At 35.8% G+C, this 20,394-nt stretch overlaps 1 protein-coding gene across 1 annotated transcript in view; it reads left to right on the top strand.

Moving 5' to 3' along the window:
- Vwa8 (von Willebrand factor A domain containing 8) overlaps window positions 1-20,394 on the top strand; it is a gene marked incomplete at its 5' end in the record, with an annotated part of 371,699 nt that overhangs the window by 119,224 nt on the left and 232,081 nt on the right. The window contains 4 exon segments of the mRNA XM_013506956.1: window positions 6-119; window positions 9,533-9,701; window positions 11,616-11,693; window positions 14,513-14,628. Of these exon segments, the coding sequence (XP_013362410.1) occupies window positions 6-119; window positions 9,533-9,701; window positions 11,616-11,693; window positions 14,513-14,628 (477 nt within the window).

The raw sequence follows: 20,394 nt of genomic DNA on the forward strand, positions 1-20,394 counted from the left end.
ATTAGGTTAATCCATGATCGAGAGCTCAGCCTTTACGATGGCTCTAGGCTGCTGAGAGAAGACAGATACATGCGCTTAAAAGAGGAGCTGCAGCTGTCTGATGAGCAGCTACAGGAGAGGTAATTTTGAGTACACTGTCCTTATTAACTTACTGCTCAGGTAAAAATAACATTTTTCATTATGTTTCTAAACCTAGGGTCAAGCCAAAATGACTGTGAACAGCTTAATAATTTGGTATTCTAGGCATGATGGTAGTTTGACATGTGCTAAACTTGATGTTGCGATCTGAGATATCCTTTGTACTCAGGCTTTTACATTAGTGGCTGATCTTGTTTTTAAGAAGTAACCTCTTCTCTGTTGCCCTACCAGTTTAGTTAGCCTCTTGTTTTGTATCCTCTCAGCAAAACAAAAGCTGGGCCCACAGTTACCACAGTGGTACCTATCATGGCTTAATTAAACCTCCTTCCAGAGATGCAATAATCAGATACAGTGGGTGAGCACTGACTGGATCTTGGAACAGGGGACCAGAAGAAAATAGCCCTAAAGACAATTAGAAAGGTTTAGGTATGGACTATGTATGTGTTACATGATATTGAATTGATGCTCATTTTCTTGTGTATGATAATGGAATTGGGGTCATGAAGTAGAATATTTTCCTTTTAGAAGATGCTTACTGGGATGCCTCATGGAAAAGCTAAAAAGTCTGCAACTTGCGTCCAAATGATTCAGGAGGAAAAAAAATTGTGTATATGAGTGCCCAAACCCACGTGAAAGAAAAAATACCAAGTGAGAGCAAGAACACAAATGTAAAATTTTTGTAATTGGAAAAATCTAGGTGAAGTGTTCATGTTTAGTCTAAATTTTCTATGTAGTTGAAATTTTTCAAAATGAAAGGTTTAAAGGAAAATTTTTTTTAGGTGCATATTATACTTTCCCTTAGAGAGGTTTGGCAGGTATAAGCTAGTTTTCATGTCTATTGATGTCTTAACACATTAGAGACAGGTATGTTGGCGACCTCTTCCTCACTTAACTGACCTTATTTAATTGAAGTTTTCCCTCTCCCTAAAGGGCTTCATGTTTAAAACAAGACCATCCTATAAAAAGTAATAAAGTGTATTTACTATTGAGTTTGCATTTCAGCAAATATTTTCTTGACATTTTTTCTTAGGGGAGAAATGTTAAGCTTCTTACTACCTCTGTGTAAATTACTAATAATTTCACTTGATTACATAACTACTTATTCTTCTGTGGTATATGCTATCAAATTCCTCTAGCCAGAAAATGGTCTGGTTGAGTGTTTAGGGAAGCAAGTACATATAAAAATCTCTCTCCTTTTGTATATTCAGTTTATAGCATTTAGCTTTTGTGTATTATTTGCATGTGAACCAGCAGTCAGAGAAGAGTTTATATTTTCAGAAAGGCGAATCAATGCAGTCCTGCAATATCTCACAGCAAGTTGGCTTGGCAGTTTCCCTGAAGACATTAGGAGCATTGTACTTGTCCCTGAATATCCAGGAAAGGACAACCCTACTCTATGAAGTGGATCAAGTTCTCCCTTAATGGTTACAAGCAGTTTTACAAATAAAGATGCTTTCAGGAACATAGTGCCCTTGAGCATCATATTGAGGGTTTGGGTCACAATGGATAGTTCAAGGTTTCCGCCTTTGTCACTATCAGGTTGTGTCTTTCTCACAAACACAAACCTGGCTTACTTCTATCTTTAAAGGTCAAGCTGAGAAATTAGAGATCATAGCAATGCTTGCTGTCTTTCACAAACTCTTGAAAATCTTTGACTCTTTACCAGTGTTACTCATGCCTGAAACTTGAGCCAGATAGAGTTTTGAAAAAAAGAGTTTTTCAGTGTTTAAAGAAAAATACCAGTCCCTTGGCATGGATTCTAAGACTGTCTTTCATTTCCTACTTCTCATTCCACAAAGACTATCACTTCCAACTCTTAACTGTTTCTTTCAGTATTCTCACTAAACAAGATGCTATCATTAATATTTCTTGATTTATGTTTCATTGGTCTTTTGATGCCCTCCATGAAAAAATAAGATTTAGCTCTTTGACCACTTCTTTCTCATTAGTCACACAAACTTCCATGTCCTCATTCATTCTAATGAGTTATATAATTTTGATTTAAGCTTTGTTCAATTTTTACATGATTGTTACAGTATAAAAGAGTATTACAGTATAGTATAACAAAGCTGAGCCATTTAGTATACAGTAATAAAATTATTTTCCTTTCATCTTATTTTTTTCTGAAGTTAGTAATTACTGTACCTACATACAAAGAGAGATATAAATAAATAATTCCCAACACGGTTTTATATGTTAGAGGTCTGTATAGTAATGCTATGGGAACACCTAGGAGGAAGTGACCCTATTTTCTATATGTATGTCACATTTTCATTCCGAACATGTCACCTGTTGTCAAAATCTTCCAGCACATTCAGGCATATCCAGTATTTATTAATTACATTTTTTTACCAATTGTGTCTTTCCCCCACGGTGTATTCCGACAGACCCTAACGTGGACGTGTTCTTTACCGCACCTCTCCCTGCTCCTCATTTCCCGGCATCCTGTGGCTTCTTTGTGCCTCTCATTGATTGGCAGTATGGTGAACCTTCTGGGCTAAACTTCCCATTTTCATTTCTTTTCCCTTTTGTTTTTGTCAGTTTGTTGGGGCTTCATTAGCTTTTTTTTTTTTTGGTTTTTCTCCGGTACCGGGAACCGAACTCACGACCTTGCGCTTGCCAGACAGGCGCTTTGCCGCTGAGCTAAATCCCCAGCCCCTTCATTAGCTTTTCAGAGACAAAATTTTCTAACAGTGATTCTCCAACCTTCTCTAAATTATTTCTACCATTTGAAAGCCTTATTCTTTTTCAGTATTCCTCCTTCGTTGCCAGGAAAAGGAGCAATGCAGTTTTTATTTGATTGAGGATAGTCATGCTATAGAATCTGCTTCTTTCTGATGGTATGAAATGCTGGTAAATTTCTTTACCATTTCCTGGTTAACCTTGATTTAATTTTGTAACCTATTTTTGTCTTTTATCATTATAATAGGTTAGATTCTTTTAAATCAGCTGGCTATATTTCTTTCAGAGTTGTATTTATTGGGTAACACTTGTTACTGTGTTTATTGCCTGACAGCTTGATTTTAAAAGGACACAGTACAGTGTAAAAAGCAAGAAATGTATACTCAGCAAAGAAAAATTTATTTCATGAGTTGTTCTTATGAGTGATATGAGCAATTCTCTATCATGAGTTGATCCTATACCCCTATCTGTCACTCTTGGCATTAGCATTTGAAGCATAAATTAGAAACTCATGACTTAAATTGTCGTATCATTTCGTTTCTGTACTTAATCACAGAACTGAAGTTCGGCAAAGTATAGTTTTTTTATAGTATTTAAACGTATTTAGCTTTTATTTAATTTTTTATTGCTGCTGTGTTTCCTTGTGGGAGAGTTTAAGATAGGGGAAAAAAGATGAAAGGTAGAATTACAAGGAAGGTTTTGTTCTGTTTTCTAAAGGGGAGGGTTCTGGAGAGATGAGGATGGTGGTCAGAGCTAGTGTGTCATTTGCAGCTGCCTAACAGAAACAACAGCTGTAATAGTCTTGCACAAATACATTTTCCAGCAGATTGGGGTTCCAAGAACAACTTCCAACCTGTGGACTAATAATCATCCTGAGAGTTGATTTTAAAACTGTCATTCTGGCTACAGAATTGGAGTGATTTGGTTTAAGCCTGATGATCATAATGGTAACCTATAGAGTCAGTCACTCTCTGGGTGCCAAGAACTATACCCAGGTGACTCTTAGCTATGGACTGATGATTGGATATAACTGATTTGGAGAGTACAAGTATCTGTTACTGATAGCATTACTTCATTTTTTCCTTCAGGTTATTCACTGAGTGCCAGCTCTAAGACGACATAGTCGCTACCTTCTGTGATCTGCCACATATGAAGACAGACACATAAACAAATAATTACAACCCAGTTTTTCAGTGTCAGAGTAGAGGTCTGTACAAAGTGCTGTGAGAACACAGAAGAGGAAGTGACTAGCAACTCCTTGCAGCCTTAGGCAAGGCTGCAGACCACTGTTTAAGTTGGCATTTCCTGGGATTTTGTCCTTAGCCTTGTCTTCTCTTTGAGCAGTCCCCTCCACTCTCATATACTTACCTGTCATGGATACAGTGAGCATTCTTCAAAATTTTTTTGCAATTTATTTCTGTCCTAAGTGCCACGTGACTACTGTATGTCTTCCATGTCCTAGGGAAATTCTAAGTTCATTTCTACAAGCCTACTATTTCTCTTGAACTCCTTAATTGATTATATGAAAAAGACTTGCTGTGTCTACACCTTGCCAAGATGTTTAGTGTCTAGTCCATAATTATGATCATATCACTGTTTATTTTTTTATTTTTTTTATCTTAAAAAGAATAAACCCTCAAAGGATGTCTGTCTGGAACATATAAAGAATTTAGAAAGCCAGGCCCCAAAAATTCAAAGACCCAATCCAAAAATGGGCATCTGAGGTGAATATACACACTTTTCAGATGAAGAAATACAAATGGCAAATAAATGTACGATAAAATGTTCAACATCATTGGTCATTTGAGAAATGCAAATTAAAACAACACTGAGATTCCATCTCACCCCAGAAAGAATGGTTATCATCAAGAAATTAACCAATAACAAAAGCTGGAGATGCGGTGGGGGATAAGGAACGCTTCTCCACTGCTGATGTTAGTGTAGACTGGTGAAACCACTATGGAAATCAGTATGGAGATTCCTCACAAAATTAGGAGTAACTTAACCCAGCTATTTCCCTTCTGCATATTTTCCCAGAAGAATTAAAAACATCATATCTCAGCTATACATGTGCACCCATGTTTATAGCAGCATAATTTGTCATAGCTAAATCCTGGAAACAACCCAGATGCCCATCCACTGAGGAATGGATAAAAAAGTTGTGGTATTTCTATACAATGGAGTATTATTCAGCTATAAAAAATACAAACTCACTGTTTAAATCCTTGAGTGATTTGCGTCACCAGTGCCCAGGGCTAACATCTGTATAGCCTCACTTTTGCTTCTCAGAACCAGCCTAGCTAACTTCTGCTATTTCTCCAGTAGTCACTTCCTCTGTGAGTACTTCTCTGACATTCCTCTACAATCCAAGGCAGATTTAACAGTGTTTTTGAGTCCAGACTCAGTTTGGCAAACCTGGTTCTTCTTCCAGATTGGAGTAGTTTTCATAATTATATTTGTCAAGACTTCCTTAGTTATAAATAACAAAAATTCAAATTGTTGCAAAATGAATTTATTAACACCTCATACAATGAAATGAAGGGCAAGGATACAGTTGAACCTCGGGAAATAGCTACAACCTGGTGCTTGAAGGTTGTCAGGACTCTGTCATGCCTCAGTACTTCATTTCTTTGTTTCTAATGTCACAATATGGGACACATTGTGGAGTTGTTAGTGTTTTTGAGTGAGTGAAAAAATCTTAACCTGAGGTACAGTTTTGAAAATTCAGGAAATAGTAATCCTCTTTATACCATTTTAGATGACCTTCTAGGATAGCAATCTTTTCTTACATAAACCTACTAATTTGGAATACTTTGGCTTCCGTTAATGACAAGTCTGAAAGCATAGGTCCTATAATTAACAGCTGCTGGCCATAGAATGCCAACCCTTTAAACTTAATGGCATGATGAAACTCAGTGTCCTAATATAGTAGTTATATTTGATTCCTCTGCTGGCTTTCTTTGTTTACTAATGTTTATATAAGATTGTTCACCTTAATCATTTCCAGAATGTGCTTGAGGCGTTTACAGTTTTTGCAGGTAATCATATACCTAACACTTTCTTAGAAATGTTAGAAACTTCTCTTAGTGTAAAATACCAGCAATGGTAGTTAGAAATAGTGTAATGGCCACACACATCAGATATCAACAATGCCTGTATTTCATGCAGGAAATGCAGACCAAAATAGAATGGCTTCCTTTAATGAGAAAAACTTATTTTGGGGAAAGAGGGAGTACAAATACTACCAGCTGCTAAATGTGTCCCTTCCTGTTGATGTGAAAAACATAGGTAAGAGGAGTGACAATTTCTCTGTTCCAATGGTTCTTTTCACCAAGAAGGGATGCTGGCTATCTCAGGGAAGTAACAGGGACTAGTGGGCTAGTCTGGGTTGTACTTAGATACACTCTAATATTTTTGTATTTTTATGGAATGTTCTATTGGTTGTTATGTGGTACTGAAACTAGTTTACAATCTTTTAGTCTTTATTGATTAGTGATGAACCATCATTGGATGTCTGAGGACAATCTTTGATAAATTAGAGTCTCTGGACCCTTTTTGCTTTTTTCCCTATGTTTGAAGACAGTTAGGATCTGAGCATTCTGTCCTCCCTTCCCAGAAGTCTTAGCATCTCTTTTCCTAAAAATTAGGTCATGCAAATTTGTAACAAAATTCAAGATAGATCCAAGATTTTATGCCTCAAAATAAAAAGCCTTAAGGAAATTTTGATTTTGAAAATAATCCTGAACATTTTTATGGTGAAGGAACAGTTTGTGCCTGTGAAGGGGTAGTTACTTATTATTGTACGTTTTGAGATTTTCTTTTTAATACAAAAACTGCATCTCCTCTCACAAATTCATTCCAGAACAGATTTAGACTAGCTTTTGGCTGGGAAAACATTATTTCAGTTTTTATCACTTACTTTGGTTTGTCAGTTACATCAAAGTTATTCAAAAAGTTTTATATAGTAATGATTATTAAAAACTGCATTATACATTTATTTAGTGTCTACTTTCTTCCAAGTGTTACGCTAGATCTTGTATTACATAACAACACATTAGGAATGTGTCCATGCTATTTGCTTAACTACAGACAAATCTGGGCTGCATATAGAACTGTATAACCTCTAGGTTTTGAATTGGGACATTAATATTGTAGTGCGGAAGGCTGATTTGAAAGTAAAGTCTTGTTCCAGCCTGTGATTGATGTCAGTATAGAAACTTTCTGTATTACTCTTTCAAGTTTCTTACTACACAAATTCAATAAAAATGAGCCATTGGAGTTTATTGAAATCTTTCTTAATCAAAAGCTTTGTTGAGATATAATTGACATATAGTAACTTGAATATTTAAAGTGTACAATTGAATAATTTTTGACATGTACAGAACTGTGTAATCTCTAGGTTTTGAATTGGAACATTAGTGTCATAGTGTAAAAAGCTAATTTCAAAGTCCTGTGCCAGCCTATGACTGATGTCATTATAGCAGCCTTCTATATTATTCTTTCAAGTTTCTTACTACATGAATTTAACAAAAATGAACCACTGGAGTTTATTGAAGTCTTTTTAATGAAAAGCTTTATTGAGATATAACTGATGTATAGTACACTAAATAGTTTATATTTGCTAATGTTCATGTGTCATTTTTCTAGCCTTGATATTTATTATACACTGGCTTATCAGATCACCCTAAAATATGTAGCACATCTTTTGCTCTCTACCTTTCAGATTCGAGGAACCTCGCAATCAGGAAATGACTTTCCATATGACCTATTTGTATGCAAGGAAACCTTTGGGAATAGCCTAGAAAACAAAAGGGTCCTTCTCATCCTGTTATTCATTAGTTTGGTGGCTGTTTTTATCTTCAGCATACACTTCTCTGCCCAGCACATCAGCTTCTCGGAAACTGCCCCCTTCAATTTTGGCCCACTTGCTCAAGTACCTTGTGAAAGCCAACGCTAAAAAGCGAGTTACAGACAGTGTGTGTCCATGCAGTGAGATCACCTTATTTAAAGTCAAACCACTTAGCTTGCTCTCATTTTAGTTGCTCTTCTAGTCTTAACTTTACCGCTCAGATGTGGTACCTACTTCCCGATCTCTTAAAGATATACATTGGACTTCCCATTTTGGCTGGCTCCTTAACTTTCGATTTTGTTTATTCCTTGATTTGCTATCCCTTACTATCTTAAGGAGAATCTACAGCTGCTGCTTTAATTTTGCACAGACAAACCAGGCTGTGTCTCCCACCATTTTGTCCTAGTTAGGAGTCAGAAGGATCAAGGATGAATCCAACATCTGTTGCTAGGCTTTTGGGCAGAGTTGCCTGTATGATAGCAAACCACATAGCCAAAGTGGACAACAGAATAACCTACCTCTTTAGCTTTCCAATCCTAGGATTTCTCATGTCGCATATCAGTTCTGAGTGACCCTTCTATCCTCAGAACTTTCAGGCACTGTCTGTGTTATCCTTCCCTGTTTTCCCAAAACAACTTTTTAGGATAGATCATTCCCTCAGCCCTGGTAGAATATCTATAAATAACTTTTTTTTAACCTAGAGAAATGAAATAATATCTGATAGTTTTCATCAATTCATCCAGCTCTTTCATATGACCATTAATAAAATTGCTTTTCCCTGCCTAATACATTATGATCTGCCCTCTAAAATTACAGGTCATGAGGTTGGGGATGCAAGTCACCCTGCCCACTGTTGATGCAACTTTCTCTTATCTGAACTCTCCTGACTCTTTATATACATGTTCTACCTTTTGGTATTTTAGCTGCCCAATCCATTAGCTCTTGGATTTTAGTATAATAGTTAATAATGCCAGTTGTATTTTTGTTTTTTCTGAAAATTATGGCAAACACTTGAATTTCAGCTCCCCCTTTTCTCTGCAAGAACTATATTATCCTCTAAAAGTACATTTCTATTGGTTTTTTTTTTGAGTAGCTCTATTATTGATGAATTGACAGTATCACTTGCCTGATTAGATCATAATAAGGGATTTCTAATTCCTGTCCAAAAGCAACTTGAGTTCATTCACTAACCATGGGAAATCTTACCTTTTTCATCTGTGTGTCCTGGAATATCTACATGCTTTCTCAGATTTTCTAGCAGAAATCTGCTGAAGAGATCATTTTTAAAATCATAACATTTCTATAGCGACAACAAGAGTAAATTATGTAAAAGTTTGATTTTCATTACTTTTTTAAGAACTGAGGTTTTGTTTGTATTTTGCTGATCTAAAGTTTAAATTGAATCTAAATTATTCATATTTTAAAAAGTTTTCCCACCATGAATCACAGTTCTTTGTGTTTCAATGACTGCTACAGGGTAAGCTCCTTGCAAGACAGGAGATTTTGAGGAGATTTTTCCGTAAATAAGACCTACATAATGAATCTGGACTGGATGGGATTTTATTTCAAGGGACTTTGGAGAAAATTTACTGCAAGCATAACAACATATCAAAAGCAGTGGTTTGTGTGAGAGCTGGAGTTTGATGAGTAATTATTGTACAACATTTATTAGTAGGGATTATTTCACTTCTTTTAATATTAGGGTTGTGTGGTGTCCTGACTTTTTTTCCTCAAAGATCATTCTTTGGATGATAACTTTGACATTATTAATAGAGTGGTAAGCTTATCAATGCCTGGACGTCACCTACATGGCTTAATTTCTAATGTGCAAGGTTATATGTTCTTATTTTTCTTCCCTTTCAGATCTATCTTTCCTATCCACCCCTCCTTCAGAATCATTGCCTTGGCAGAGCCCCCTGTTATTGGAAGCACAGCACAGCAGTGGCTGGGACCAGAATTCTTAACCATGTTTTTTTTCCATTATATGAAACCACTTGTGAAAAGTGAAGAACTCCAAGTGATTAAAGAAATGGTAAGAGAGGCCAGATCTAGCCTAGTGTGTCTACAGTAGTTCCCTTTTTAAGGTGTACTAATACTTGCTGGAGCAGAGTTGGACCTTTTGACTTTTTCTCCCAGATTTTTTCATATACTAGTATATGTCAATGGTTTTCAAATTTTAACATTTTGAGAATCCCTTGGAGGCTGGGTAAAACACAGATTTCTGAGCTCCATTGCTTTCGAGTCAGGGGGATTTGAAATGTCCTCGACAGTCTGCATTTCTGACAGGTTCTTCACTGGCACTGATGCTGCTTGCTTAGGGACCACAGATGTAGGCTACTTCTCCCCTGCCCTCACATGGAGGAGGCTTTACAATTTCTTTTCCTTTTATATTCAGTCAGAGGTGATTATTTGAAGTTCCTACTGTAAACACAGGCCAGATATATTTTCATTCTGAGAGTTTATAGACAATAATGAGTAGTCAGAGTTCCCTCAGAGCTGTGGTGAGTCATCTGGGCACTGGTCGCTTCTACTATGTGTAAGATCCATTATTTCAGTGTGTACCTTAATCAGGTATTATGTGTAGCACTTTTGGAGATCCAGCACTGCACTATTCAATATAACCACACTAACCATGTTAAATTGAAACTTTTTAAAACTTTTTCAGTCACATTTCAGGTGTTCCATAGCCATGTGGGGGACTTGTGGCTACTGTATTAGCACAGATAAAGAAAATTTCCATCATTATAGAAACTATTCTAAATCACTAATAATTTTTTGTGTAAGTGCACCCATTCCCTTTGAAATATCAGAGTGAACTGATTAATTTTAAGTGTTATGAGCATGATTGTGGGTATGGGCACATGCTTCAAAGTCAAATTGACACTAAATGTCAAACCCATTACATATTAGTTCCCAGATCTTGGATAAATTACTCTATTAATTATAATTTATCTGATAATGGGGCTAAAGCTAGGTGTTACATCACAAGATTGACTTAAAGAGTAAATGTATGGAATAAAAGTTGTATTTAAAACAATTCCAGTTACTTAAATGACCAAAGATACCTTTAGCAGTGTATTTTTTTTTTTTTTTTTTTTTTTTTTTTTTTTCTCCGGTACCGGGAACCGAACTCATGATGTTGCGCTTGCCAGGCAGGCGCTTTGCCGCTGAGCTAAATCCCCAGCCCCTAGCAGTGTATTTTTGAAATGATCACATTGTGCCAGTCATTGTTTTAACATCTTTTTCTGATCTTTTTAAATTAAAATTTAAATTTTTTTATTGCTTAAATAAAAGTTGCTTATAGTTTAATTAAATCAAATATGTACTTATATTAAGGCTTATTGTGATTAAAAGCAATCAACTTGTGCTGTTTTGGAAACTGCACTCAGAGTTTATTGGTGAATTGATCATGGTCCTTAAGTACCTGTTTTAAAAGTCCTTGAGGAAAGGCGATACCGTGAGCACCAATTCTTTATGCAAGAGTCCTTTACATCACTTAGCAGACATATGTGTATATAAGTTACCTACTAAAAGACAAAATTTGGCTTCATTAATAAAATGCCCTAAATCAGAGGTTTAAAAAATCCCACTAAACCTAAGAAAACAGGAAATTAAAAGGTTTTCATAATATATTACTATATGTAGTAGTTTCTACTTGAGTTAGAGGCTCCTTTCAATTTTATGCTGGTAATTGAATTACATGTGTACAGAAAAGTGACTTTGCTTCCTCGCCTGATCCTTCAAGAGAAAGCAGGGGACTAAATGTTTCCTCAGAAGCTGAATGAGAAATTTTATGAGTTAAACATATTTAACCAGTAATCAGTCATCCCTTTTTTTAAAAATGTCATTCTAATATTATTTGCTAAGTAATCGTTTTGGATTGATTAACTGGTAAGATATCCCAAATTTATTCTTTCTGTTTTTCCTCAATTCTCTCATAACATAGGTTCCAAATATACCTCAGGAAGCTTTGCACAAATTGTTATCATTTACGCACAAACTCAGAGAAACCCAGGATCCAACGGTAAGACTGGGCTTTTCCCAAGGGTTTTCCTGGTGTTGACATATTACTGCTTTTGAGAATCTATTTTTTTTTAAGCTGGGATTTTTATCTTTGTTGCTATACTTTGTCCTGTGTAGATTTTAATTCTGGTTTCAGTGATTTTAACATATGTTCCATCTCTTTATGGCTAATGTTATCGAAAATTACTTTTTTTTTTTTTTCCTGGTACCAGGAATCAAACTCACGACCTTGCACTTGCCAGGCAGGTGGAAAATTACTTTTCACATAGGGAATTCTTCCAGCTTCTGGGCGTTCTGCTCCATTCCTTGCAGCTCCTTCACATGGCAGGGTCATCTGTTTTCACAGTTGAATGTCCCATTTCTGAGTTAATGCTGTAATACTGGTGTCTTAATCTCCCACTTCTAATTTCCCTTTTCTGACTGATTGCTTGTATTTCCATCCCACAGTGGCATGTTAGAAAGTTAAATGACTGTGACTATCTAATTCTGTGAGTTGTACTAACCTCTAAAATGGGAACACTGCCATCTCTCTCTTAAGAAAGTTGCAGTGATTAAACTGAAAAATGTATGTAAAGAATCTTCTCCTTAGTAGCTGCTTAATAAATAGCAGTTTCCCTTTTCAACTGCATACTTTAAATTTGAGACAAGGTTTTGTTATGCAGTTCAGGCTGGCCTCAAACTTGCAGTGATCTTCCTTCCTCAGTTTCCTGAATGCTGGGATTACAGGCGTGCGCCACCATGCTTGGCTCAACTGTGTTAAATACTGGTGTTGATTTAAGTTTAGAATTAGGCCAGTTCTAAGATCATGATACTGCTTTGCATATAGCAGAGTTTTCTTGCCTTAAGGAGTAAAGTCAAACTCCTAAAGTCATGTGCAGCTCTTTGTTATTTCAGAGCAAACCTTCCATCCAGGCCCACTAGTAGAGTTGGGCTGATAGCCTCAAGTTCTACATCTATTTATGTTCTCCTTGCTTTCATGCCTTTGTTCATAGCATCTCTCCTGCCCACTTGGACATTTTAAGCCACTGTAGCGGGTTGTCAACTATTCCACTTATTTTAACATTAAATTATATGCTATTTGAAATTACAATTTATGGTTTCTTATATTTAAATATTGTCTCTATATCTAGAATACTAATCTATTGAAAACAAGCATGAACCAAATACTTGCTTATAGAAGAATTCTCTGAAACTGAAAATGTTTTTAACAGAAAAGAAGAACGTGCCATAGGTAGTAGTCATGTTCCTCACCCATTCCCCGAAGGATTGTTTGACCCATGATGAAGCTGAAGTTTAATAATATTAACAGCAGTCCAACATCTCATGAAGCTGATCAATACTGTATGTGAGGAAGGAGAAAGCAATTCATTTTTCTTTGAAATGTACAGAGATGACTGTAGGTGAAACTTTGAAATAAGCAAAGGTGCAGTGTCTCTTTAGTCTTTTCATCCACTCTAAACCCTTTGTTAATGTCATAGAGTTTCCTTCTCCAGCCCCACAGTTGCTCAGGGTCTCTTTGCTGCCTTTGTTACCCTCTGTGACATTTTACCCCGGCCTGACCTACAGTAACCCCCTAAAGGTCTGGTCACTTCAAAAGTGCTTTCTCTGTTTTTTAGTGAAAACTGTTTCCTAATGCTGTTAACTTGAGTTTTGAATTAGACTTGAGTTTTGAATTAGACCAGGAATAATCTGATTCATTAAAATTATGTTAATATCTCATCACTTTCCTGGGTCTGATTTTTTTTTTTTTTTTTACTGTGAAGAAATTATTTTAATAATCTCTACCATGTGTTAAACCACCTATATTTTTTTGACTTGTGCTAAGTACTTATGATTTTATTTATTTTTTTTATTTGTTACTTTTTTTGGTTTTTCTCTGGTACCGGGAACCGAACTCATGACCTTGCGCTTGCCAGGCAGGCGCTTTTGCCGCTGAGCTAAATCCCCAGCCCCTGTGCTAAGTACTTATGAATCATTTTCTTATTTCATCCTCATCAATAACCTTAAAGGTGAGGGCATTATTATTGCCATTTCAGAGATGAGGAAAATGAGGCTTGGGGAGGGTAAGAAATCTCTTAACATCACACAGTTAATAAGTAAGAATGTGACTTGTCCAACTTTAAAGCCTATAAACGTTGCCATGATGTTACAGTGCCTGCCAGGAGAATTTGAATTTCAAGTTAGCAAATGTTTATCGAGTACTTACCATATTATGGGTTCTATATTAGCCTGTCTTTAGTGGAATTTGGGAAGCATAAGAATGCAAAATGAAATTTTTCTGACAATGCAGGAAAAGGATTCCAAACAGCAAGCTGGCACTCAAGAGACAAACTGACTGACACCTGATTAACAGCTTAAGTTGTCCACAACTCCTTTCTCTATTTTAGAAACCTCAGATTTGCTCAAAGCTCTTGTTAAGAATGTCTTAACAAATTGGCTTTGTAGAAGCAGGGATTAAAAAAAACCGTCAATGGTTTATAAAAGTTGTTTGTTAAGATGGATGTGACAGGTGGTACATAACATCCTTCCCCATCCAACCTCCCCTGCCCCAACGTGTGCATATAGCACATAGCACAATTACAATACGGTAGTTGAATTTAATTGATAAATACTTTGATAAATGTTTTAAAAACTGTCTTCAAGGATAATTTAATGGTAAATTATTTTGTCTGTTTGTCTTTGTACTTCTTTAGCATCACATACTTATTTTAAGTTTGGCCTCGTCCTGCAGGAATAATGAATTATGCTGTGGTGTCCATCTGAAAGGACTATAACAAGTTGAAGCAAGACTCTTAACAGGCTATCTTTATCTTTTGATAGGCACAGTCCTTGGCAGCATCACTGTCTACCCGACAACTGCTACGGATTTCTCGTCGGCTGTCACAGTATCCTAATGAAAATCTTCACAGTGCTGTTACTAAAGCATGTCTTTCCAGGTGAACACATTCTCCTTTCTTACTCGGTTCAACTTTCTGGGTCTTTGATAAAAACAGTAACATAAGGTTAATTGGTATTCACAGGTCTTCAAAAATTTGGTCTGAATTTATAGCTATTTCAGCCTTGCTCTCAGTTATTAGAACTTCCTTAGTGTATTATCTTACTTAGGTGGAAAAATAATTTTAAGGCTGGAGATGTAGCTCAGTGGTGCAGTGCAGGCTTAGCATGTGGGAGACCCTGGGTTCAATCCTCAGCACTAAAAAATAAAATGAAACAAAATAATAAAAAATTTAAGAAGTACTTTATTGGTTAAAAAAAAACCTATTTTAATAATTTGCTTATGCTACACAGTAGGTTTTGGACCTCAAATATTGTGGGTCTTCTGAGCTAGAGTGCTTAAGCATTATATTCAACACCTCTTAAATTTGTGTTAGACATTTCCATGCTTGATAGTACTGCCCACTTGCCTAAATTTAACAAAACTAACATCTTTTCATCATATGCTAATTATTTTACTGTCAGTTGGAAAGTGGCTATGAAACACTGGCTTATAGAATTTTCTTGCAGAATCGTATTTGCGTGAAACCACTTTAAAGAACTGTCTCCAATGAGCCATGAATTTTCTTTTAGACTCTTTTCTTTTTTTTCTTTTTTCTTTTTTTTTTTTTTTTTGTCTTTTTGAGATAATTTGGTCTCAAAGTACATCTGTTTACCTAGGAATGTCTCAAACTTATCCTTCTTTATGGCAGAGTAGTACTCCATTGTATAAACAAACCACATCATCTTTATCCATTCCTCAGTGGATGGGCATTTTGGCTGTTTCCAAAATTTGGCTATTACAAACTGTGCTGCTCTAAACATGGGTGTGCATATATCACTGTGGTATGATGTTTTTAATTCTTTCAAAAAGACAGCCAGAAGGGGAGTAGCTGGGTCAAATGGAACCCATAGTGCTAGTTTTTTGATGAAGCTCCCCACCAATTTCTTCAGCTTTTGTTTTGTTTTGTTTTTGTTTTTGTTTTTGTTTTTCTCCGGCACTGGGAATCAAACTCATGACCTTGCACTTGCCATGCAGGCGCTGTGCCACTGAGCTAAATCCCCAGCCCCTCCACACCAATTTCTATAGTGGTTTTACCAGTCCACACTCTCACAACCAAAAATGAAGAAGGGTTCCTTTTTCACCAGCAGTTATTATCAGTTTATTTTTTGATGATAGCTATTCTTTCTGGAGTAAGATGAAATCTTAGTGTTCTTTTAATGCATCTCTTGAATGACCAGTGATGTTGAACATTTTTTCATATGTTTATTTGCTGTTTGTCCTTCATCTGAGAACTGTGTATTCATCTCAGATGCCTATTTTGGATTGGATCTTTAAATTTGAAGGGTCTGATTTTTTTTTAGTTCTTTATAAGCTCTCAGTAGTAATCCTTTGTCTAAGGAACAGCTGGCAAGCATTTTTTCCCATGCTGTGGGGTGTTTCTTCACTCTCTTGGTAGTTTCTCTTGCTGTACAAGAACTTTTTAATAAGATGAGATCCCAATTGTTGATTCTTTGTGTGATGAGGGGTTTTGTTCATAAAGTCTTTGCCTACACCAGTGTCTTCGAGACAACCTATCCTATCTTCCAGGATTTTTAATATTCCTGTTCTAATATTTAGGTCTTTGATCCATTTCAATTTTAGTTAGATGCATGGTGAAAGACATGGGTCTAGGTTTAATCTTCAGCCTGAGGAAAGCCAGTTTCTCCAGCACCATTTATTAAAGAGGCTGTCTTTTCTACAGTGAATGTGTTGGGCGCCTCTGTCAAAGATAAGGTGGCTGAGTATGTATGGAGTTGTTTCTGCCCCCTCTAATCTGTTCCATTGATTCTCAGGTCTGGTTTTGTTTTGTTTGGTTTGTTTTTTTTTTGTCAGTACTATGCTGTTTTTTTTTCACAGTAGCTTTGTAATATATTTTCAAGTCTGCAATTATGATCCCCCTCCACCACCTTGCCTCTGTTGCCCAGAATTGCCTTTGCTATTCTTGGTCTCTTCTGGTTCCAAATTAATTAATTTTGGGGTTGTTTTCTCTAATTCTGTGAGATGTGCTATTGGAGTTTTGATCAAAATTGCATTAAATCTGTATAACAATTTTGGAAGTATGGCCATTTTCACTATATTGTTTCTTCCTAACACAAAAGCAAAGGATATCATTCCATTCTCTGATGTCCTCTTCATTTCCTTTTTCAGACTACTGTAGTTTTCAATATAGAGGTCTTTTACTTCCTTTATTAGATTGGTTCCTAGGTATTTCATTTTTTGGATGCTATTGTGAAGGGTATTGTTTTCCTAATTTCTCTCTCAGTGAGTTTGTTATTCATGTGCAGGAATGCTATTGATTTTTGAGTGTTGACTTTGTATCCAGCTATGCTACTGAATTTGGTTTTTTAAATCTAGAAGTCTTTTGGTAGAGTATTATGTCACTTGTGAATAACGATTAATTTCACTTCTTCCTTTCACATCATTATTTCCTATCATTGTTCCTTTTATTTCTTTCTCTCCTTTCTCTTCTCTAATTGCTCCAATGTTTCCAGAATTATATTGAGTAAGACTGAGGACAGTAGACATCCTTGTGTTATTCCCGATTTTAGAGTGAGAGCTTTCAGGGTTTGTCCATTTAGTATGATGTTGGCTGTTGGTTAGTTATACATGGCTTTTATCAGATTGAAATAAAGACCACATATTCCAATTTCTGTAGGGTTTTTATCAAGAATGGATGCTGAACTTTGTTAAAAGCTTTTTTGCATTTCTTGAGATGATTGCATGGATTTTATCCTTGGCTCTGTTAATATGGTATATTACATTTATTAATTTACTTATATTGAACCATCTCTGCATCCCTCAATGAATCCAACTTGGTCATGATGTACACTCTTCTTGATGATTTGCTACGTTATATTTGCCAGTATCTTATTTAGGGTTTTTGCATCTATGTGCATTAGGAGGATTTGCATGTATTTTTCTTTCTTAGTTTGATCCTTCTCTGGTTTTGGTATCAAGGTAATGCTTGCTTTCAGGAATGAGTTTGGGAGCATTTCTTCCCTTTCAATTTCACCAAAGAGTTTGAGAAGTAGTGGTATTAGGTCTTCTCTAAATTTCTTGTAGACTTCAGCAGTGAATCCATCAAGGTCCAAGCTTTTCTTTATTGAGAGATTTTTAATTACATCTTCAATTTCATTGATTGATACTGGTTTATCTAGGATTTTTACATCTTCTTGAATCAGCTTTGGTAATTCATATGTATCTAGAAATCTGTCCATTTCTTCTGCATTTTCTATCTTATTAGAATACAAAGTAGGTATAGATGATCTTCTGTATTTCTTCAGGGCCATTGTGATTTCCCCCTTTTATTTCTAACTGCATGAATTTGAGTCTTTTATTTCCTTTTTTTCATAGTATATATATGGTGCTAGGGATTGTACCCATGCCTACTAGGGCCTCTTTCATACTAGGCATGTGCTGTATCACTGAGCTGCAAGCGCAGCCCTCTAGTAGAATTTTGAGGAAGGAGTGTTGCTGATCTGAAAGACCTGAGTCTCTAGATTGAAGAAGTGCATCAGTCCCAGGTGGGATCAGTAAATATATACTTACACACATTGTGATGATACTGTATGACAATAAGGAAGAAGCCTAAAAATTTTAAGAAGAAACAGTTTCAAGGAACAGATAATGAACTGATGACTTCAGATCAGCAATAGTAGATTCTTTTTTTCTTTTTCTTTCCCTTTTTTATTGATTACACATTAATTGGTTCCATTTTGACAGATTCATATATGCGTATAACATACTTAATCATTTTAACCCCATCATATCTTTACCCTGTCCTCATCCCTAGTTTCATATAATTTTTATTATAGTAGATATATTTTGCTCATATATATCACTCCTTTCCTACTTTCTGTTCCCTTTCTCTTACTGAATAATAGTCTCTTTTCTATTCCTTGCCGTCTTTTTAAAATTTTACATGTTAAAGAGAACACGCAGTATTTGTCTTTCTGGGTCTAATTTTACTCAACATTATTGTCTGTAGATTCCTTCATTTTTCCTGAAAATAACAAAATTTTGTTGTTCTTTGTGGTTAAATAATAATCCATGGTGTATATATGCCACATTTTCTTTATTCATTCATCACTGATGGGCACATAGGCTGCTTCTATGTCTTGGTATTGTGAATTTTACAGAAATAAACATGCCTAAATAGATTTCATTGTAATATGCTAGTAGTATAGCTGGATCGAATGGTAGCTCTATTTTTTGTTTTTTTGGGAGATGCTCCAAAGCAGTGTTAGATTCTAGAAGGACTGAATAGTGTCCTGAAAGTGTTAAGGGAAAATAGCCGTCAGGCTCAGAGGTCTTAGCCCAGCCAAATACATTTTCAGATGAAGGCTGAGTTTACCACATTGTTGGAAGGACTGTAAAAGTATGTATTTCAATAGGGACACCAAATCCAGAAGGAAAGACTGGTATGCTTTCAATGCAAACAATGGTGAAGAAGGAAATCATATTATATATTATTAAATTTAAATGTATTATAAAAAGTAAAGTAACAAAATGAATATTAATATGGGGAAATGTTTAACAACAAGGTGAAGATATAGTATGAAACAGGAGGATGTAGAACCTGGAATAAGAGATAGAAACTTTCTTTTTTTTTTTTTTTTTTTTTTTCTGGTACCAGGAATCGAACTCATGACCTCACGCTTGCCAGGCAGGCGCTGTGCCACTGAGTTAAATCCCCAGCCCCAAAATAGAAACTTTCTTAGGTTCTTGTATCTTCTAAAAAGAGAGTAGAAGTATGTATCAAAACACTTTTATTCTTTATTAGCTCAAGTATGAATATATCAATTTGAGATAACCATAAAGGAATGGAAATAGGTCTAATGGAAATAACAAATAGAGAAAATGTTGTTAATGCAACATGTATAGCCATGAAAGGGAAAAAATAAGTGTAACTAGTAAGTATGAAATAATGGTAGAAGTTAGCACAATTTTACTGTGGAGGTCAGGATTTCACCATATGAATTTTAGGGGGGGGGGCACAAGTATTCAAACTATTAGAAAGGTATAATGTTATAACTAAGGATCTTTTCTTTTCACTTGTATTAAAATTTCTTTTATTTATCTCAAATAAGTGTATATTATACTGTTACAGCTTATATCTAGATAGCCCCCAAAGCCTTATGTGCTCATACGTGGGCTGGATTAGGGTGTGTGAATATGGATTAAGGATGTAATACTAGGATTACGGGTGGGACTAATGGAAGCCCCCCCGCCCCCGGGTATGGGTGGCAACAATCAACAGCCTGGATGGAATACACGACGGGGTCAGTAAAGGCAGGCTTGCTGCTTTGGCTGCTTGCTGTCCTCCTGCCTGCCCTGCCATGGACTATTTCTCCTCTGCGATGCCCCTCTGCCATGCTGCCCTGCCTTGGAGCTCACTGACTATGGACTGAAACGTCTACAAACTGTGAGCTAAATAAACTTATCCCTTAACTGTGGGTGTCGGCTATTTTGTCCCAGCAACAAAAAAAACTAAGTCTTATATTTTTTAAATCATGTAATTTGAAATTGGCTCAGAAATGTGAAGAAGTTTCCATATTCCATTTTTAAATTACTATTATAGCATTAGTGAAAAAATAATACTGTTTTAGTTAAAGGAGAAAAAGAATTTGATAAGTCCTGATAGCCAAATCTTAAAAAACAAAAAAAAACAAAAAAATAAACAAAA

This window comes from Chinchilla lanigera, unplaced genomic scaffold (assembly GCF_000276665.1).
Source record: "Chinchilla lanigera isolate Chin_1 unplaced genomic scaffold, ChiLan1.0 scaffold00117, whole genome shotgun sequence".
Taxonomy (NCBI): Eukaryota; Metazoa; Chordata; class Mammalia; order Rodentia; family Chinchillidae; genus Chinchilla; species Chinchilla lanigera.